This window comes from Aristolochia californica, unplaced genomic scaffold, assembly GCF_029961685.1.
Source record: "Aristolochia californica isolate CCGP_79_NKW_82.1479 unplaced genomic scaffold, dmAriCali1.0.hap1 SCAF_3, whole genome shotgun sequence".
NCBI lineage: Eukaryota > Viridiplantae > Streptophyta > Magnoliopsida > Piperales > Aristolochiaceae > Aristolochia > Aristolochia californica.
Genome location: NW_027181992.1, coordinates 47,357,285 through 47,378,603, shown reverse-complemented (window position 1 = coordinate 47,378,603; position 21,319 = coordinate 47,357,285). Strand labels below are relative to the sequence as shown.

Below are 21,319 nucleotides of genomic sequence, written 5' to 3'. Positions count from 1 at the left end.
GGCGAGGAATCAGCAAAAGCTAGTTGGAGATCATGTGTTAATTCGAATATTTTTCGGACAAGTTTAGAGATATAACCCGTTGTATTACTTGTAAAAAACTTCTAAAAGAATATATTATATATAAAAGTTAAAAAAAAATTAAAATAGTTCAGAGTTTAGGGTCCAGCCATAACCATGGAAGGATGTTGGGTCAAACTGGTTTGGCGGTATGGACTATGGACTATGGACTATAGAGTGATGAAATCGGAGTTGAGAAATGTTCAAACCCGGTGACTCATGGGAGAACCCACTGACCGGCAAAATCGAAAGATTCAACCCATCGGAGCCGTCAAAGGTACTCTGAATTGCGGTCCAGTCAATTTGGTCAGGCATGTGGGGCCAATCCGGTCTCTCCGCATGCTTTATTGGAAAATGGTGCGCTCTTACCCAATTCGAAATTTCCATTTTTTATTATAAATTTAGAAATTTTAAATTAAATTAAATAAAAAACAAAATTACCGGCTTTAGTGGCCAATGACTATAAAAGCACGATCGAATTCACGAGAAAAAAAAAGAAACTAGTTCGTATGAGAAGAGATACGAATGGATCTTCGTTGTCGGTCACAAAGACTACTGTCCACTCGACTAGAGATTTTGTCCACCACAATCTTGCTTTTGAATCCCGTTTACGTGTCCAATGAGCGACTTCAATTGCATTGACTTCCTTCCCTTTCCCATCTCATCCATGTTCATCCATTTTACTCAATTTTTCCAACCCTTTGTTCATTTTCCCTGGGGTGTTGACATTTCGGAAACTTGTAACATATCGGGTTTCTTAAAATCCGATTTTTATTTTTTTTATTTTTGTGATTCAACCGCTTTCAATTTGTATGATACAAAATAGTTATTTGAGCAGGATTGGTCGGAATTACAAGAACAGGGTGAGACTGAGTCAGGTTTATTGGGGACGATCAGGATCCTATTGTCTAAATACCTTTGAAAACCAAACCATTATTAGCCATTTATGGGGTCTATTGTTTGTCTTATAAAATAATAATATTTTTATTAATTAAAAATTATATAAATAAATAATTTAAAATTTACCCTAAGTATAAATATATATAATAATAACAATTATACCTTGTATTATATGATGTACTTATACAACGTTTGCCATATAAGTGGGAGAAAATAATGTGGGACCCACTTATAGGTTCATTTATGTGGGTCCTATATAATTGATGGAGTTGGGGGTGAGTGTCAATCCTTCTATAATGGATAAGTCTCCACTGTCTCCTCCCTCCTTTTAAGGGCCAATGGACTCGCGACTCTACATATTCCAATTTTAATTTAGAAAATTATAATTTAAAACAAAAAAATATATTGGTAGATTGTAATATCGAATTTAACCTTATAATATATCCAGTTGGTGGCAGACCCTTTTGAACCGGCCAAGCCGCCAAAATGACGGTCGGTCCGGTCTCCCACGAATTATTTTTTTAAGACGAACAGAGTGCAATTTAAGCCGATTAGTGAACTCTATTAAGAGAAAACCACTTGTTTATTAGTTAATCGCGTTATTAACACATAGGGAAGCGGTCCATGTATGTGGCTGCTCGCCCAGCCATCATGTGGAGCGACAATGGACCGGTCGCCGGTGAACGTGGCTGAACTCATTTTAAATGACATGGGGCCCGGTTTATGATCCCTTAATTATTGTAACCCCAGGCCGGTGTGGTGATTCTTTTTAGAAATTAATTATTGGAATTGAAGGTTTCCTGTCTGTGGTGTGACATGACCAATCATCATCCAACTAACTAATAACTTACCGGGTCCCACTCTGGTGGGTCTAGGAAGGATCTCAACCGTTTATTTAGTGGGGGCCTTTTTATGATTACAATTATTGAGTCGATAGGTATAACTAGACCGGACCAATCAGTTGAACCAGGTTTACCTTGAACAAAAATAACGAAGAGTTAAAAAAAAAACTGGCTAACCCGGCAAAACTTATCTTGTGAAAGAGGGGGTTTGAGGTTTAGGGTTAAACTGTTCCAAAACAAGGGGAAAAGAAGGAAAACATATGAGGGTCAAGGAACCGGGCAATGGGTCCAGTTTTCTCGGGGTCGGTCCGATTTGAAAGAAGATAAAATTTTGGGGGGTAGTTGTGTAAATTCACTATAATGAAGGTGGACACAGTAAAGATGTGCGGCTCTGGTCCGGGAGCGGCAAAAGGCGCGTGGTCGAATATTCGCAGGTACGAATATTTTAATTCAGGTAATTAAAGGTGGTTTGAACGGTCAAAAAAGAGGGAGTCTCTTCTTACATAAAAATAAGATAATCTATCGGGCTTTGTTTGACTGTCATCAACACACCCCAAACCCTCTCAAAAAGCTTCCCATCCTCTCTCTCTGTCTTTCAATTTGTCGTCCGAAGATCGGAAAGAGCATTTGCAGGCGAAGGGCACACACGGGCTCCCGATCGTCTGCGCTACTGATTCAAGATGTTGCCGTTGTCATCACAGTGTTTCGGTTTGGTGTATGATCAGTTCGGAGTATCGCGAGTCAATGGGTATAAATTCCTTCTTGGATCGATGGTTCCCTCTGAAATTTATGGGTGTCGGGGTTTTTACGATGAGTTTTGGGTTGGTGGTGGAGGATTCGGTAGGGTTTGGGTGTTTCCAGTGATGTGCATCAGTTGAGTGAATTTATTTGGGGGTTGCTTCTTTTAGATGCGTAGATCTTCCCCATTTTCGGCGGTATTTATTTTTCTTTGGATTTCTTGGGTTGTTGAGTTCTTAATTACCAGAGCTGGGCTTGGATCTTCTTACTTTGTTTTTCTATTTTCAGAAAAAAAAATTCGGAGGTTTTTTCTGCCTGATCTTTCATTTATTTGTCCAGACTATGGGGAAGAAGTGGGTTCATTTTGCTGTTTTGGCTGGATTTTTTTTTGCCTATTACATTTTCCTTCGATCCCGGTGTTGACCTACTTACTAAATGAAGACGATCATATCCCACGATTTGTTCCTTTTTGTTTTCTTATTTTTTTCCCATATCTCGTTATTTTGGTTCATACGCCTGTTTCCATTCTCTTTGGATAAGGTTGTATTTGTGTCGTTGTAGCTCAGTTCAGGGTGGGTTTTACGTCATGCGACGAGAACTTATATTGGATTGGTTCCGGTGCAGCAACTTTACCGGAATCTATTTTTACCTCTCCTCCAGGAACTTATATCTGGTTCGTGGTCTGTGCTTCTCTCCATCTCTTCTTCCTCCTCCCCCTTCCTTTACTCATTCAGTTCTCGTTTCTATTGGATCTTCGTTCGTTCACTAGGAAATCTCTTCGCGCCGGGCCCTGTTTGCAAGTGGTTATGCGCTTCGTGTCATTTAATGAGATTATTTGTTGTCACCAAGTTTGATCGCCAAAACCACATCTATAAAATCCAAAAGTGAAAATCTGGAGGTTCACCAGTTATTTCTTTTGTTTTTATCCTTATGTCCTGTTTAAAGATGATGATCGTTCTATGGAAGCTTGGCCCGGCGTGATGCTTTGGTATCCATTTTGTATACAAAATTAAATTTACAATTTTCTATTAATTGTTTTAGTCACAGGTGCCTCTACTGGATTGTCTGAAAAAAACAAAACAAAAAAATATTTTTTGTCTCCTTGGTTAGGTTTTCTCTCTTGTCATGCAGACCATAAGAAAGTAATAACTTTGTCTGCATGCCTGCCTGAAGCTGGTCATGAATTTTAACAGTAGTATGTTGTTAGATTCTGGAACTTAATGAGCTTGTCAGTACTATTACCCTAGAGATTGGAGGATACTTTGGACCTCTGGGTTCTTTTGTTATAACTGCCTGAAACGTTTAAAATGGCTAATTTTTGAATTCTGAAGGAATCTTCTGTGACTTTTGACAGTTTGTCAGGTTTTAGTCATTGAATAAACTTACCTGTTTTCTGGCCGAACTTCATATGTGAAAATTTGTAGTCTGATTTTCAGGACACCCTAAAAGCATACATTAATTATGCACAGGCATGGCATATTTTAGCAGGTTAATTTAGTGCCATAAAACTCTAAAATGGAGTTTTGTTAAATTATCTTTATTACTACTGCTGCTACTACTACTTAATTAGTTTATTTGGTTTTGGTTGGCAAATGTAATTTTTTATTTTAAAATTTCTTCTTCCTTTTGCAGATGAAAGGTTTGCCTTCATTGAGGTGAAGTCAATTTTGTAAAATAACAGATTAGATTTCCAGCTTCAGTTTGCTGCTAATGGCTTCGGTGAGTGTTGTACCTGCATCTGGAATGAGAGACACCAGTGGAAACACTATTGGCGTGGATAGACTACCAGAAGAAATGAATGATATGAAGATAAGAGATGACAAGGTAATAATTTGCATTTTCATGTGACTTGTACTCCATCTCATTTATTGTGTTTTAGTCTCTCCTTCCTAAAGTGAGGTTCCTTTTAGGAAATGGAAGCAACTGTGGTTGATGGAAATGGGACAGAGACAGGTCACATTATTGTGACAACCATTGGTGGTAGGATTGGGCAACCAAAGCAGGTGATTCTACTTGGCAAGTTTGATAAAGCATTTTAAATTGTTTGTTTATTGTCTTTACTATTATCTCTTAATCCATGAGCATGGGCTAATCAATAGTACCTTTGTAATCTGTACCTGTGTTTTTCCCTTCATCTTTTGCTTTGCTATACAAGGAAAGATTCTGTTGTTTTTCATTTTGTGACACTTTACTTGTTTTGTTGGTAGACTATAAGCTACATGGCGGAGCGGGTTGTAGGGCATGGATCCTTTGGAATTGTCTTCCAGGTTTGTCTTGTCTGCTATAGGAAATATTTGTATTTTAAGTTTACTAGGCATGGGATAATCTCTTGCATAGATTTATACATCTGCCTTTCTTTCAATTCTGTCGAGGATGCTTCTGTTAAATGTGATGAGGTGGCATCATATCTTTTGAATTCTGATATACTTGTTGGTCTGGTGGTTATGTAGGCCAAATGCTTAGAGACAGGTGAAACAGTAGCAATCAAAAAGGTTCTTCAAGACAAGAGGTACAAGAACCGCGAGCTCCAGACCATGCGTCTCCTGGATCACCCAAATATAGTGTCGCTGAAGCACTGTTTCTTCTCAACAACTGAAAAGGATGAACTTTATCTCAACTTGGTGCTTGAATATGTGCCCGAGACTGTACACCGTGTCATCAAACATTACAATAAAATGAACCAACGGATGCCACTGATATATGTGAAGCTTTACATGTATCAGGTATATAAATTTAGTAATGATTGGCAGTTCTTCTGTAGAAAAATTATTTGTTTGGATATTTATCATGCAATTCATTTGAATATGGTGTTTCAGATTTGTCGAGCATTGGCTTATATTCATGGGGGTATTGGTGTATGCCACAGAGATATCAAGCCACAAAATCTGCTGGTATAATTACTCAGTTATTTGTTACACTTTCATTGGTATACATCATACTCAAGTCATTCCATTTCAAAAAAAAAAAAAAAAAAAATCATACTCAGTCATTTTCATAGTATTTAAATCTGAAACTTCCTCTATCTGATATATATCCCAACAGGTTTGATATCTGTTATTTCTGAATTTACTAATCCTGTTGCAATGTTAGTTAATGATACTCCTTTCTTAATCAGGTTAATCCTCATACTCACCAGTTGAAGCTATGTGATTTTGGAAGTGCTAAAGTCTTGGTATGGTTGGGATTCATTTCATACAAATGCTTTTGTTGTTTGAGGAAAACTATTTATGGTTTTTGTTCATTTTTTTTTTATTTTGCTTCTTGCAGGTTAAGGGGGAGCCTAATATTTCATACATCTGCTCTAGGTATTATAGAGCTCCTGAGCTTATATTTGGAGCCACTGAATACACTTCAGCAATTGACATCTGGTCTGCTGGCTGTGTATTAGCTGAACTGCTGCTTGGACAGGTTGGTTTTTTATTCGCTGGGTATCCGTTTACTCTTCACTATATTTGAGGTTTGAATTCCAATTGTATGCCAAGTTGCTAACATTTTTTCTATTTGCTACAGCCTCTTTTTCCTGGAGAGAGTGGAGTTGATCAGCTGGTCGAAATTATTAAGGTATTGACTTCTGCTTTTCCATTGGCGGTATTGCTATTGGACGATGTTTAGTACTTCATAATCACATCTCATGACATTCCCTTGTTTTACAGGTTTTAGGCACACCAACCAGAGAGGAAATCAAATGCATGAATCCTAATTATACCGAGTTTAAATTCCCTCAAATTAAGGCTCACCCATGGCATAAGGTACCCTAAATTGCTGGTGTTGGCATGGGGAATATGTCCTTTTATTTACAAACTATAAGACTCAATGGATTCTCATCTGTTTTCAGATATTCCATAAGCGAATGCCACCTGAAGCAGTGGACCTAGTCTCAAGGCTTTTGCAGTACTCCCCGAACCTACGTTGCACTGCTGTGAGTGTTTATAGCATTTTTTCTGTTATGTTCTGGAAGTTTTCTTCTCTTGTTTCCCCAGAGCTTAAAGTTTCTGATACGCAGCTGGAGGCTCTGATTCATCCATTCTTTGACGAACTCCGTGACTCAAACTCCCGTCTACCAAATGGACGTTTCCTGCCTCCCCTCTTCAACTTCAAGCCTCATGGTATGGAACGATTTCAGATATGGGGAGTTTCTTTTTCTCGATGTATATAAAATCTGAATTCTAGGCGAATTTAGCTACTTTATTGATTTATGTTGGTTTGTGATCACAGAACTGAAGGGAGTGCCAATGGAGATTCTTGTGAAGTTGATCCCAGAGCATGCAAGAAAACAATGTGCGTTCCTCGGATTGTAATTCTCCTCTTGACAATCTCAATCGTGCACTACTGCTACTGCTAGCTAGTACTTGCCAAAGTTCCCATATTTGCCTAGGAGAAAAGTGTTAACCATCTTCGGTGTATGTGCTGCCCAAGAGATGTTGGTGCTGCAGTGACTGCGGATAAATCATATGTCAAAACTAGTAGGTTTTTCTTCTTCGGTTTCCTACTTTCATTTTATTTTTTTCTCTCATGTATTACTCGTTTTGTAAAGCAGATTGAAAAAGGGGGTCTGCTAATCACCCTAAAACCTGCTGGGTTGCTAACCCTTGTGTCCCAAACCACAGATTGTAAACATTATATAGAACAGAAATATTGGTGTTTTTATTTAAGTGATTTGTTTTAACTTAGCTGACAGGGTTCGTGGGTGAGTTTTTTTAGCTTGGAAGGAGGGGGCCGTCAGTGTAAATTGGATTTTCCCCTGGATGCTGGGCTTCCTCACACTGTGGCATTGGTGTATGTAGGGTTGCAGCAAGCATGTAGGACTATTGAAGCTTCTGGGGGTTTGGATACGAAGCTTTTTATGTGAAATGTGCATGGTTGTCTGAAATCGTTCCCCTTTGGATCAAAGAAGGCTAATTTGTGTGTAATTTGTATGAATGGATAACCTTTGATTCAATCTTACAACTAAGCGGGCGATTAACGAACCATTAATCCATTTGTCCTCAATTGAATGATTTTGTGAATTCTTTCAGAAGATGTTTTTAATCTAGAACTCGATCTCAGGGTTTCTCCTCCTAAATTTCTGAAATGATTAAGAGCAATTGACCATTGCATTGGAATTTGGGACCAGCTTATCCTTTATGGTTATTTCTAAATCGCTGCATAGCTTATTGGGCTTACAAGAGCTAGCCATGTTTTAGATCATCTTGGCCCACCGTGGGCCTTGGCCTTTGGAATCTCTCTTGTTCCAGAAATTTCCGCCTCAGTTGGTTTTGTGCAGAAAAGAAGGAAAAGAGTAGAAGCAGAGCGGCATCGGTGGGGGGTAATCGCGGACACAGAGAGGAATTGCGGCAAGTAAGATGAGTAAGAATCCGGTGAAGTTGAAGGCGATGGTCTACGCTCTCTCCCCTTTTCAGCAGAAGGTCATGTCTGGCCTCTGGAAGAATTTGCCTTCGAGAACTGGATCAATGCTGCTCTCCTTCTAACCCCTCTCGTCGGTACTTACACGTAAGTACCTTTCTTCCTCCTCTTCAACCCCTCGACCTCCATTTTTTTTGTTTTTTTTTTCCTCCGAAATTTAGCAAGTGTGTGGAATGAAGCTGTATGAGTGGTAGATGCTTAGCTTACTAAAGCCCCGATTAGAAATAGTCTTGCGTACAGCGTGTTTGCATTAATGCTTCTGATGACGCTGTTTGGAGTAGCTGATGTTTGTTGATTTGCATAAATGAGACCAAGTCTTGTATTGTTGGACTCAGGTACATAAAATGGTACAAGGAAAAGGAGAAGCTCGCACACAGGTACTGATATACCTGACTAAAGGTAGATATGTTTATAGAATTAGGCTGGTTTATCAGAGAGTCTGTATTCATGTATAAATAGGTTCTGTTCGTGTTAGAAGAAACTGGCCTTCCTGTGAGTTCATGTATGAACAAAATTTGAACTCGATATTAAGACACCCAGGTGTCTGTTGATGGATATGAGTTAGGTTTTGAGGGTCCTATGCTACCTTTGTTATATTTTTATTTAATTTGAACTGGTTACAGACAGAGTTGTGATAACTTCTGGAGAGGTATTCTACATCTGAACTGATTTTTTTCTGGTTAAAGGATCTCTTTCTGGTTGCTCTGGAACAGGAACAATTAGGAGATGAGATTCTTTGGGAGGAAGTAGTTATGGGTTTTACATTCTGAAATCATACCCATTCTAAGGTTGATCTTCGTGGGACAGAAGCTGTTCTTTACACATTTGAGAAGACCGGGATTATTCCTTAATGTTAACTTAGGATTAGAATTCTTGCTAAGGCCAAAAGAGATAATGGAATAGCTGAAGATAGGACATCTTAAGGTCATCAGGCCATTAGTATCTTATGATCCTAATTTGCACTCAAAAGGAGTTGAAAAGAGAATGAATGGTTAGTCAATGGGTTCATCCATAACTTTTGATTCAAGAGGATCAAATCGTTTTTGCTTGATACTAGTAATGACTCAAATATAGTCTTTAAGTCTTTATCTTTATTTCACCAGGTTGGGGGAATCGAAGATCTTGTCATAAGAAGCTAACATACCTGGTTACCTATCTTGTAATGGAAGAGTGGGAGCCATAGCTGAATTGTGGTTTCCTAGCTAGTCTTTCGGGTGGGGAAGAGGCCGGTCTTTGTCATTTGATAAAGGAGATTGTTACTACATCTATAGTCAGCTTGACAATGGAGGTGGTTATTGATTTACTTATGGAAGGATGAGAAATAATCTAATGATTTGTTTATCATGATGAAGGCTTTCATTATACACCTACACATGCTAAATTAATTGATTGTGCAAATGACACAGTCCACCCTCTCCATCCCTTTCTATTTCCATTGGTTCATCCTCTTTAATTTCTTTCCTTTTAATTTCAATTTTATTTTCATCTCTCTTTTCATCGATTTATTTTTCTAAACAATACAATGTTGCAAAATTTGAAATTGGTTAAATATATGTGCAAATTTGATGATGTTTAAAACCTGGTTGACCCCGTCGAGTTTGGGTGGGGGTGGCCGATGAATCCTTCCTTACTCATTAAGGGTCTGTTTGGAACCCCTAGAAAAGAAAAATAAGAAAATGAGATAATGATTAAATTATCTTTTTCACCTACTATTTTTGGGAATGATTAAATTCTTATTTTCTTTTTTCTTTTTCTTTTCCATGGGGTTCCAAATGGACCCTAAATGTAAGAGTGAAATATATATTTTCCGGTAGGGATTAGGGATGGGTGAACCCAAAATCTTATTTGTGCTAAGTAAAACATTCATGTGTAAGTATATGTTATATTAATTTTTAACTAATATATATTTTAGGGTATGTCTTAATGCTGGTTCCCCTTCTTTAGGTCATCTATTCCCATTAAGAAAGAGAAACAGGAGATGGGGGTGGGGACCCTATGGCAACAAAGTCGTTGAATGACTATGAATTGTTCCAACCTCATGCAGCCACATGATTTGTACCTATTGAATAAATATTCCACCAACCGGATTTTAAATTTAAGGACAAGGAGATGGACCACCGGAGAGTCAGAAAAAGAAGGGAGTAGAAGACTAAAGAAGAACAAGATTAAAGTTTTTTATTAACACAAAATAGTCTTCTATGATATTTCATTTTCACATATTTACTACTCACATTTCTTGACATCTTCACTATCACAAGTCTCATTCTATTGGCCTTAACCCTAATTCACTCTCTTATGTACCTTCTTGACCTCACTCGTTTTGCGCTCGTCTCTGTTTTTCGTACTTTTTTTACTGTATTTTTTATTGTGCATATTAACACAAAAAAATACTTTCCTTAGTGGAAGTAGATCACCTTTTACTTTGGTCTACCACCCCCTTGAATAAACGATTCTAATTACTATTTCAAATTGAGACACATCTTTGAAAACCTTGGGTGAAGTTAGGGCTGTAAACTATATATAGATCAAATGAAATGAACCACCATCTTCCTTCTGTCTGATTAAAAATAAAAAAGATTCGTTTATTTAAGAGAAATCAGTTAAACTAGAAAAAAAATGACACAGGTGAAGAAGGGCACAAAGGCTGCAATGCTATACAGAGAAAATAAAGCAGAAAGAGCTCATGAAAGCACCACGGCCCCTGCAAGCTTGTCTCACCAAAAGCAATATCAAAGTCTGAGATTCTGGCCATTTAAGTATTTTGATAACAGTTACTTGTTCTCATTAAGTATTCTGATGACAGTCCCTTGTTCCTTATAATTCAAACTTAATGATATGTTTAGCTTCTCAGTACAAGCACCAAGATTAACAAACCAAAAGATTATTCTTCTTCCATCTTGTTTAAGACTTTAATCACCTTCAACCTTGTCCCTAAATGAGGTTAGTGAAGCCTAAATCTCTTAATTTTTGTTCTTCAACTTTCTTCTCTCTTGTCACCAAGTGAGCTCAATTCCTTGCTTTCACTCTGCTTAAACTTAATAAATTGGACACACCAGATCCCTCATGGACACCTATGACCTTCTTCTCCACCCGTGACAGAAGAAAACAACCCATCCGTGATACAGGCGGTGACAGATGTTGCACTTGTGTTGGTCGAACACTTGAGAGAGAGAAGTTGCTCCTGTCACTCTCTTACGTTTCAGTTCGTTCATTAAGAATTTCAGAAAATCATCAGAAAGTCTCAGCTCACCTGCATTTTGTTGGAATTGTTGATCCTCTCGGGAAGCTCTCTACAATGGGTCAGCTCCTTTTGGTTTGTGCATCTCTGTTTACAGCAGAAAACCACATGCGATTTGCTAAACGAAACCAGGGAATTGCAGCCATTCTTTGCCCCGTGACACGCTGAGACAACTTCCCACCATTAAGTTCAGATTCTGAGGTCATAGAGTGAGGTTTGGAAGGATGAAAGCTTCGAGAATTGGCGAAGCTTTACAATACGTTGTTCGTTCAGGCATTTTATCGAACATTGTATAGGCAGCAGCGAAACTGGGAAGTTTTGATGGATCACGTGAAAGTTAGTTGAGTTGCTTTTCTATGGGTCTCTGTTAGCCACTCGTGCAGATGGAAGGGAAGGGAGAGAAGCCACCCGTGACTGATTTAAGGCCATTGTCGCCACTCGACCTCTTTCAATGGCCACAGGAAAGTAAAGTACAAAGAAGAGTTCACGAGACCTTTAGATTGATTTCATCATCACCACATTCGCCACAACTTCATTTTCCCTTCTCTTCCTCCTTTTCTGCAACTGTCTGCAACTGCATCTACACTTTCTGCACTTTTTATCTATGTAAATGTGGCCACAGCCCTACACATTTTGTAAGACTATCATCAGTGCCGACATGTTAGCTGAATAGTTGCTGGGTGGAATACTGTTTAGTGGTGGGAAGTAGAAAAGAAATCCCTTGACATGGGCAAGAGATTCTGAATAGAACATGGAGCAAAAAAGGGGAGAAGAACCACGACAATAAATGCAAACAGAGATAGTTAAGTAGTAAAAGGATTTGTCTATATGCTTGGAATGGCACGAGATAACATTCCAGTTTGTTGTTTTCTTCTCGTCTTGAAATGCCATGATCAAGCAAGCGTATCTATGACCCTTTGATGCATTATTCCAAATAGAAAAGATCTTAAAAATGCTTGACTGCTGCCTGTGAAAGATTCAGACAAATCCCTGATAGCTATCAGCTGATTCAAAGTATTTAAAAACAGGAGTTTGATTACTTCTCTACAAAATCCAGCAGCAGTGAAGCACCCTCATCCCCTTCTTATTTCAGAAAGCTGGACCTTTCAAAATACATATTTTACCAGACTTTTTGATGCATTTGAAATACCTATGAACATAAATTCATGATGAAGTGATCAAACAACAAAAGGTTTTACTATGCTCCTACATTGAGATTAAAAAAAAAAACACAGAAGGTGAAGAAACAGAAAAGAAAATTTTCTAGATGCTCGAGTTCCTGTCCTGCTTCAACAGTGACTTCTGCCCAAGGGCTGCCACGAAGCTGAAACTCCTAAACAGAAATAAATAAAAGGGAAGAGAATAAAAATGGTTCTCATGGGAGAAAAAACAAAGAAACAAAATCGTCAGTTCTTGAAATAAATCACTCAAAAACATCAAAACAGAAGCTCCTGCAATAGAAATCCGCCAAAACATTTTTCTTCCAGAAAAAGATATGTCCATCAATCTGAGGTGGACACGCGGCAGGCCTTGCATGGGGCTTTTTGCAGTGAGACTCCTCGGTGCTGGCAGTATAAAATGAGAGCCTTTGCTTCAGATGGTTCTCGCAAACCTGAAGCTGCTGACACTACTAGCTTTCCATCTCTCCCTTCCCTTCTCTCTCTCTCTCTGTCTGCTTTTATGGGAGTGTTTTTCTCCTCATTCTTTGATCACATTTCGTCTCACCTTCCAGTCATACTGAGTGCCCATCTCATCGACGAATTGTAGAGAGTTTTGTTCTCCATTTTGAATTTTCGCTGGATAACACAACCAATGGACCCCCCTCGGTTGTTGTTCTTTGTCTGGATCATCTTTTCATTTTGTTCAACTCTGTACAATGTAGAAGGAAGAACCCATTATCACAAGAAACAGAAGAAGCCTCGTTTAGATTATCCAAGCCCTGTTTCTGAGCCACCTTCTAGCCCCAGTCCCGATTCTCCTCCAGACCCATCTTACATTCCCAGTCCTAGTCCACCCGGTTTTAATGATTCAGACAACTGTGTGTTTGATGTAAGATCCTATGGTGCTGTTGGTGATGGCTCCACAGACGACACCTCCGCTTTCAGAGAGGCCTGGAAGGAGGCTTGTGCTGTGGAATCCGCTGTGCTTTTGGTTCCGTCTGATTATGTTTTTATAATCACTTCAACCATCTTCTCCGGCCCCTGCAAGCCTGGTTTTGTATTCCAAGTACGGTTTGAAGGAATATGGAAGTGTTTCTGAAAATGTGATGATTTTGCTTCAAAAGACGACTGATAATGCTTCTCCGTTTCTGTATTTGATCAGATAGATGGGGTACTGATGCCACCAGATGGACCTGATTGCTGGCCGGAATCAGATAGCAAGTATCAATGGCTTGTGTTCTACAAACTCGACCAGATGACTCTGAGAGGATCAGGGATTATAGAAGGCAATGGGCAGAAATGGTGGGAACTCCCCTGCAAGCCTCACAAGGTAATCCAATGCAACCCAGTAACCGCGTCCAAATGATGATTTTTGAAGTTTAGAAATTGCAGCAGCTGACAAACAATGCTCCTGAATTCTGATTACAGGGACCCAAAGGAACAACTCTGCCTGGACCTTGTGACAGCCCCGCCGTAAGTTTCAACTTTCAAATCATAATCATCTGATGAAAACTTTGATTTCCTAATGAAGAACAAGGTGGGTTCTGTTTCAGTTGATTCGGTTCTTCATGAGCTCCAACCTCCATGTCCATGATATCAGGATTCAGAACAGTCCCCAGTTCCATGTGAAGTTCGATGGTTGTAATGGGGTGCTGATAGAGAACATCGCCATTGATTCCCCTGCTCTCACTCCCAACACCGATGGGATTCACGTCGAGAACACAAAGACAGTTGGAATCTACAATTCCCATATAAGCAATGGTAATTTTTGTGATTGAGACCTCTTCTTCTCCTTTCATTAAACATCTACCTTCCTTCACTAATAGCTAAAAACATCTTAAACAGGTGATGATTGTGTCTCAATTGGACCTGGCTGTTCTTGGGTTGACATAGAGAATGTCACATGTGTACACAGTCATGGAATCAGGTACTACTCACTTCATCTGATACTCACAATTAGTTGATAATAAGTACTAACAGTTAAAAAGAAAACCTCTCTGTTCATGACAGCATTGGAAGCCTTGGTGTGCACAACTCCCAGGCCTGTGTCTCAAACATAACAGTGAAGAACAGTGTCATAAGGAACTCAGATAATGGTCTGAGGATCAAGACATGGCAAGGCGGGACGGGGTCAGTCTCGAGCATCAGCTTCGACGGTGTGATCATGGAAAATGTAAGAAACTGCATCATAATTGATCAGTACTACTGTTTGACAAAGGAGTGCTTGAACCAGACTTCAGCTGTTCTAGTCTCAGATGTGTCCTACACCAACATTAAGGGCACTTACGACGTCAAGAGCGCACCGATACACTTTGCTTGCAGTGACTCATACCCTTGCACCAACATAACAATGTCGGAGGTGGAGCTGCTGCCGGCAGAGGGGGAGCTGGTGGATGATCCCTTCTGCTGGAATGCCTATGGGGTTTTGCAGACTCTCACCATCCCACCCATTGACTGCTTGCAGGATGGGTTCCCACAGTCACTGCAGGAGACTTCCACATTTGGGTGTTAGAGGAATTCTCTAACTTAGTAGTAGTTAATAGATTTAAGCCTATACATGTACAATATTTACTGTAAGAAGGCTCCATATGATCGACCCCTTTTTAGTGTTGACCTGCTGTAGGGCTTTTTCATTCATCTGGGCACTCCCTTGTGAGGTCTGTTTCCATGATTTATGATTTATGAAGGGTCTCTTTGTTTGGCCCTGCATCTGTAAACATGGAGACTGACAATATCATTTAGTGATTGAGATTTTAATAAAAAGTGTAGTGATTTCTTGAAGCACATTGTCTCATTTTCGCTAGGGTTTAGGCTAAGCCTCAAATTTTCAATTTTGTAAGAGTCACAAAAAGAGTTGTGATTTTTTGAAGCACACGGTCTCATTTTTTATAGGGCTTAGGGTTTAAGCTAAGTCTCATTTTTGCTAGGGTTTAGTCAAAGCCTCGAATTTGCAAATTTGTAAGACAAAGTCACAAAAAGGGTTGTGATTTTTTGAAGCACAGAGTCTCATTTTTGCTAGGGTTTAGGGTTTAAGCTAAGCCTCTAGAATTTACAATTATGTTAGACAAAGTCACAAAAAGGTTAGTGATTTTTTAAATCACATTGTCTCATTTTTGCTAGGGTTTAGGGTTTAGGGTTTAGGGTTTAGGCGAAGCCTTGAATTTACAATTTTGTAAGACAGTCACAAAAAGGGAAGTGATTTTTTGAAACATTTTCTTATTTTTGTTAGTCATTTGCGCTAGGGTTTAGGCTAAGCCTCGAATTTACAAATTTATAAGACAAAGTCACAAAAGGGTAGTGATTTTTTTAAGCACATTTTTTTATTTTTGTTAGTAATTTTCACTAGGGTTTAGGGTTTAGGGTTTACGCTAAGCCTCAAATTTACAGTTTTGTAAGACAAAGTCACACAAAGGGTAATAATTTTTTGAAACACATTGTCTCGTCTCATTTTCGCTAAGGAATTTGCAATTTTGTAAGACAAAGTTACAAACTCTAGTCAATTTTTTTTTTTACATTTTTGATAATTTTTTACTTGATTTCTACCAACAAAAACATAAGCTTAGTCCTAAAATATTAATTTTTGTCTTTGCTTGGCATGGTTTAGTTAAATATTAAACAAAGCCATGCCAAGCAAAAATGGGCCTTTTTCGATTTGACGCCCAAGGTCCATTGTTCAATTTCAAGCTCGATTTGAAGCGAACGAAAGCCCATAAATGTTGAAAACTCGCAGCCGAACCGTTTTGTCGGATCGTTTGTCGTTTCGAATTTCCATCATCGGACAGACGAATTCCGCTGGGCAAGTATGATTGTGACTACTGCAACGAACAATTCAAGGACACGCCCGCGGCCAGAAAACGCCACACCTTGATGGGATTCAACATCACTGGTACGATTCTCTGAAAGATACTCTTTTCTTCCCCTTCATCTTTCTGTTTCATCCTTTTCCTCTTAATGTTCTCTGGTACGATTCTCTGAAACGTACTCCTTTTCTTCCCCTTCATCATTCTGTTTCATCCTTTTCCTCCTTTCTGGGCAATGAGAGAGCTAAGGCTCTCTGGTACGATTCTCTGAAAGATGCTCCTTTTCTTCTTCCCCTTCATCTTCCTGTTTCATCCTTCTACTCCTTTCTGGGCAATGAGAGAGTCAAGGCCCTCTGGTACGATACCTACGGAGTTTCAATGCAGAATATCCCACCATCCCTGAGGCCCCCCAGAGGGAGGATATCGCCCTCTCCCCTTTGTAGATTCGGGATAGTTCTGGTCATATAGTTCTAAATCTACACCCAGTGATGATCTTGTAAGAGCTTCTCTTGCTCAAATTTGTTACAAATGACAAACATAATATCCTTAATCCCATCCTCCAGTCTCTAACAACTCTAAGAAATATAAATGAAATATCCAAATCTTATCCATGGCTAGTAATAATCCAGCCTCCATATGGGATGGAAGTTCTTTTTTAAACATCAGATCCCATTTCAGACAAAAAGAGGAGATAGTGGGCAGAGACATGTGCCTGCAAAAGAAACTGTGGACAGAGTAATTTAAGCTTACGCCCAGGGCACCCCAGATTCAAACTCAAAACTCGAAGCTCAAAGTGGCTACTCCATGACCCCTACAACAAAGAAGAAAAAAAGAATTTTTTGCCTAAAAAAATGATTCTGATGAACTTCATAGCTACTCTTCAACTTCCAGTAAACTGATTTTAATGGAAAACTATGTCTGGAAATGTCAATGAATGAGAGTAATGCAGTGGAGGCTTGTTCTTGATATGGTCTGCTCAGGATCATTTTCAGCTAAAGGAAATCTATGATTCTCTAAAATGGGTCTAGCTCTAAAGCTCTACAGCTCTACTCTCAACTTGAAACAGAACTAAATTTGCAGAAAAGAAGAAGAGATTAGTTGCCACGTTTATGGTTGCAGAAAGTGAAAGGGATGGGAACAACATGGGTTTGATCTACAACCCATATGAACTTCTTATTCCTCTCCCTATTTTTTCCTCAACTCTGAATGCAGACTCCACATTCTCAAAAAAGACATTCCAGAATGGAATTGGTCGGTTACTGCTATTATATTCCTCCGAGTTGCAGAAAGAACCAGACTAAGCTGCTGCAACATGACTTCAAAATCTTTGTCATCGCCCACCAGTTCTCCTCCGCTCTTGCTGCAAGTTTTTCTCTCTGTGGTCACTTACTCTACAATCCCCAGTCCCTCGTCTCAAGTCTATTTTCTGTAGAGTTTGCCCAAACTTCTCGGTGGGTTCTCATCGGATCAATCCAGTTGATGATGGTGACAAAAGGCCATCAAACCTGACTTGGGTTAGTTGAATTCCAGAAGTGCTATCCTGTCCCAGTGCTAGCTAGCTTCTCCATCCAGTAGGAAGAAGAAGGACCATTTGCAGCAACCGAAGAGACTTGAGAGCAGACAGCGTGCTAATATATATATATATATATATAACTACCCTTTTGCTGCGTTTATCTGCAACACTTTGCTCAGTTCCCATGGAAAGAAGACCCGTCTTCTTCTCCTTCTTCGTCGTCTTCTTCTTCTCTGTCTCTTCCAGCTTTTTCTTCCCTCTCGCGTTAGCAAGAATTCAAATCCAAAAGCATCATGGCCATGAACACCACCACATCTCAATCCCACCACTGGCTTCCCCCCCGAGTCCTCCGCCGGAGGCTTCTGGTGCGAACACAGACGATATTTCGTCGAATTCTAGTCCGGTATTCAACGTGCTCTCCTTCGGCGCGGTGGGAGACGCTATTACTGACGACACTGCAGCTTTCAAAGCTGCATGGGATGCCGCGCGCTTGGTTGAAAACGCGACCCTGCTCGTCCCTCTAAACTACTCGTTCATGATCCAGCCGACAATCTTCACGGGTCCCTGTCAAAACGGGTTCACCTTTCAGGTAAAAGGAAACGGGTCGCTTGATCTCCTGTTATATTTCTCTTTCATGGCGTTGACAGGAGATTAATAATGGAGTTTCAAATTCTGGAAAAAAGGTGGATGGGACTGTGATGCCGCCAGATGGACCCGGCTCATGGCCGCAGAGCAACAACAAGCGCCAATGGCTGGTTTTTTACAGAGCCGACGAGATGACGCTGCAAGGAGGAGGACTCTTTGACGGTAAAGGCGACAAGTGGTGGAATCTTCCCTGCAAGCCTCATCGGGTAAGCGCTCGCTTTACTCAGAAAGCGAGCTTTTTCTGAAAAATCTTTCGTAAATTTTAGTGCTCTGACTGCTTCATTCGATAGGGAGTGAACGGGACGACATTGCCGGGACCTTGTGACAGCCCCGCGGTGAGCTTCGGTTCTTCGCTCTCTGTACCATTTACCAGTCGTCTTCTACTGATTCTAACCAGTTACAGATACTTCTCTTTTGCAGGCGCTAAGATTCTTCATGAGCTCGAACTTGACAGTCCGAGGACTGAGAATCAACAACAGTCCCCAGTTCCACTTCAGATTCGACAACTGCAGAAACGTCGTCGTCGACTCCATCACTATAAACTCCCCCCCGCTCAGCCCCAACACAGACGGAATTCACGTCGAGAACACAGATTACGTCGGAATATACAATTCAGTCATCTCCAATGGCAAGTAAAACCGAAACTTCTCCTGCGTTTTCAACCCAGGAATCCCACTCGCCATCTTCAAATTGTAACTCATATGCGCATTCTGCACACACAGGCGACGACTGTATCTCCATAGGATCGGGCTCCTTAAACGTGGAGATAAGAAATGTTACCTGCGGACCCAGCCATGGAATCAGGTAACAAATACCACCCAGCACCCCCCCGTGTAAATTTTCCCACCAAATTCAAATATGGGTAACTCGAATTCCTGCACCCCTACAGCATCGGAAGCTTAGGCAACCACGACTCCCGCGCGTGCGTGAGGAACATCACCGTCACCAAAACAACCATCCGACACTCCGATAACGGCGTCAGGATCAAGACATGGCAAGGCGGCTCCGGATCAGTCTCCGGGGTGACCTTCAGGGACATTTACATGGACGTGGTGAGGAACCCCATCATCATCGACCAATACTACTGCCTCACCAAGACCTGTGCGAACCAGACCTCCGCCGTCTACGTAACAGACATCGCCTACCTGAACATCAAGGGCACGTACGACGTGAGGAGCCCCCCGATGCACTTCGGTTGCAGCGACGCCATTCCTTGCACTAACTTGACGTTGTCTGAAATCGAGCTCCTCCCTGCACAGGGCGACGTCGTTCATGACCCGTTCTGCTGGAACGCTTACGGAGATCCGGAGACGCTGACGATCCCTCCGATTTCCTGCTTGTTGGAAGGATTCCCAAAATCCACCATGGATTCTGATGTCGAGAAGTGCTGAAGATGGAACTAAATGTATTTTATAGGGAATTTTACCAAAATACCAGTTTGAAACAACTTATTTATAAAAATAAAGAAAATCTCAATTTATTGCAAAACTACTGAACTTTGATGGGTCCCTGTATATGTGGATAGTCAAAGGCGACACGTAAGCTTTGACTGCTTACGTGTTGCACCATCATCAGAGTGAAAACACATATACTGCCATGTCATTATTATTAACACATCATCTGCCACATAACTTACTATGTCATTATATATTACTTTTTTTGCCCTATCATCAAGGGCCACTTAAGCACCCGCCACATCTGCCCACACATGTTTTTCATTCTAATCTCTTCCATGATCTGTCTCCTCGCCTCTCGTCTCGGCTGCTCTCCTCTCGTCGCTCTCTGCTGCCGCCTCCCCTGTTGCCGCTCGCTCCCCTGCTATCGCCGCTCGACCTCGACCGCTCCCCTACTGCCGCTACTCTGCCTCGGCCTCGCCCTCGACGCTTCCCTCTCAACCGTTCTCTCTTCGCCTCAACCCAGACTCTCATTCTTCTTCTCCGTTCCCCTCTGTTCATCCTCTCGCCGCCCCTTTCTCAAAACCGAAAACTTATCATTTCATCTCTTCGTCGCCCCCTCTCTTAATACCCTATTATTTCACTCTCTCTGCCCCTTCTCTCAAAACCGAAGCCCTACTCACCCTCCAAAACCCAATTTGAATTTCAGAAGCCAATTTAGTAGGGTGATTTTTTAGGGCGTTTGTTAATTGAATCTAATTATTGTGTTTAATTATAATGTTGATTTGAATTTAGGTGTTTAATTATTGTATTTATTTTTTTGTGATTTATTGTTTAATTTCTGATTTTATATTAATGAAATTTCTATCAATTGAAAATAAATTAAAATTATTGTAAAGTTTAATTTTAGTTTATGGATTTTCTGTATAATTTGTTGTATTTTTCTCAAGTTGCTAGTTTAATTTTAGTTAATTTTGTTTAATTTTCTGATTTATGAAGTTGCATTTTACTCTATCGAGATAAGATTTGCAAGATTTTTAGTTGCTAGTTGTTGTTAAATAAATTTGAAGTGTCATGGAATGATCATTCCTTGTGGTGAGAAGCTTTGGGTGTTATAAATATCCACCACATGGGTTTTTTTTTTATTATTATTATATTTGCCCTAGTTACTAGGATGGGTACAAATTTTGATTAATAGTAGGTTGGGTAATGGAAAGTGGGTTGTCTATGTTTTATTGAGTTTCTATGTGTCCCTAGGATGGTAGAGAATCTGATTAAGAATAGGTTGGGTCCAAAACTAGGCTGAGTTGCCTGCATGGGCGTCCATTAGCCAACGAAGCCCGACCCCCATCACTGACGAGGTACGGTTCGTAGTGATTGCGAAGTCATATGGGGCTCTACCAGGGGTGTTCGGTGAATTTGGACTTAGGTGTGTTTTTGCATTGTTAGGACTAGTCATCTGTTATAGAATTAGTTCGATTAATTTTTAAATGTTGTAGAATGTTGTTGAATAATTTTGGTGTTATGGAATGATTTTGCCATGTGGTGAGGAGATTCGGGTGTTATACATAACCACCACATGGTATTTTTTTTGTCTATGTTTTATTGAGTTTCTATGTGTCCCTAGGG

At 40.2% G+C, this 21,319-nt stretch overlaps 3 protein-coding genes and 1 pseudogene across 3 annotated transcripts; all 4 read left to right on the top strand.

The window, feature by feature from the left end:
• The first annotated feature begins 2,323 nt into the window (after positions 1–2,323).
• Positions 2,324–7,189, top strand: LOC137960542 (shaggy-related protein kinase alpha-like). Its single transcript, XM_068808193.1, has 13 exons — positions 2,324–2,547; positions 4,170–4,361; positions 4,448–4,540; positions 4,745–4,804; positions 4,988–5,260; positions 5,354–5,428; positions 5,653–5,709; positions 5,805–5,945; positions 6,048–6,098; positions 6,191–6,286; positions 6,373–6,456; positions 6,541–6,643; positions 6,753–7,189. Exons 2-13 carry the CDS (start codon positions 4,248–4,250, stop codon positions 6,833–6,835), a joined length of 1,230 nt encoding a protein of 409 aa, XP_068664294.1. The 5' UTR covers positions 2,324–2,547; positions 4,170–4,247; the 3' UTR covers positions 6,836–7,189.
• Positions 7,190–7,802: 613 nt separating this feature from the next.
• LOC137960348 (cytochrome b-c1 complex subunit 8-1, mitochondrial-like) lies at positions 7,803–8,655 on the top strand (annotated as a pseudogene).
• A 4,143-nt stretch (positions 8,656–12,798) lies between these two features.
• LOC137958721 (polygalacturonase At1g48100-like) lies at positions 12,799–15,105 on the top strand. The gene is made up of 6 exons (XM_068805815.1): positions 12,799–13,404; positions 13,501–13,668; positions 13,767–13,811; positions 13,892–14,099; positions 14,184–14,265; positions 14,349–15,105. Exons 1-6 carry the CDS (start codon positions 12,991–12,993, stop codon positions 14,848–14,850), a joined length of 1,419 nt encoding a protein of 472 aa, XP_068661916.1. The 5' UTR covers positions 12,799–12,990; the 3' UTR covers positions 14,851–15,105.
• A 2,730-nt stretch (positions 15,106–17,835) lies between these two features.
• On the top strand, positions 17,836–19,700 carry LOC137959676 (polygalacturonase At1g48100-like). The gene is made up of 6 exons (XM_068807010.1): positions 17,836–18,240; positions 18,335–18,502; positions 18,587–18,631; positions 18,717–18,924; positions 19,019–19,100; positions 19,186–19,700. The coding sequence occupies exons 1-6, from the start codon at positions 17,836–17,838 to the stop codon at positions 19,685–19,687; spliced, it is 1,410 nt and encodes a 469-aa protein (XP_068663111.1). The 3' UTR covers positions 19,688–19,700.
• Positions 19,701–21,319: the final 1,619 nt, after the last annotated feature.

Excerpts from the sequence above, each read along its gene's own strand:
- LOC137960542 (XM_068808193.1), top strand. The coding sequence starts at position 4,248 with ATGGCTTCGGTGAGTGTTGTACCTGCATCTGGAATGAGAGACACCAGT. Across the intron at positions 4,362-4,447 it reads TGAAGATAAGAGATGACAAG|GAAATGGAAGCAACTGTGGT; the intron begins GTAATAATTTGC and ends GGTTCCTTTTAG. Across the intron at positions 6,099-6,190 it reads AGCTGGTCGAAATTATTAAG|GTTTTAGGCACACCAACCAG; the intron begins GTATTGACTTCT and ends CTTGTTTTACAG.
- LOC137958721 (XM_068805815.1), top strand. The coding sequence starts at position 12,991 with ATGGACCCCCCTCGGTTGTTGTTCTTTGTCTGGATCATCTTTTCATTT. Across the intron at positions 13,405-13,500 it reads AGCCTGGTTTTGTATTCCAA|ATAGATGGGGTACTGATGCC; the intron begins GTACGGTTTGAA and ends GTATTTGATCAG. Across the intron at positions 14,100-14,183 it reads CAATTCCCATATAAGCAATG|GTGATGATTGTGTCTCAATT; the intron begins GTAATTTTTGTG and ends CATCTTAAACAG.
- LOC137959676 (XM_068807010.1), top strand. The coding sequence starts at position 17,836 with ATGGAAAGAAGACCCGTCTTCTTCTCCTTCTTCGTCGTCTTCTTCTTC. Across the intron at positions 18,241-18,334 it reads AAAACGGGTTCACCTTTCAG|GTGGATGGGACTGTGATGCC; the intron begins GTAAAAGGAAAC and ends TCTGGAAAAAAG. Across the intron at positions 18,925-19,018 it reads CAATTCAGTCATCTCCAATG|GCGACGACTGTATCTCCATA; the intron begins GCAAGTAAAACC and ends CTGCACACACAG.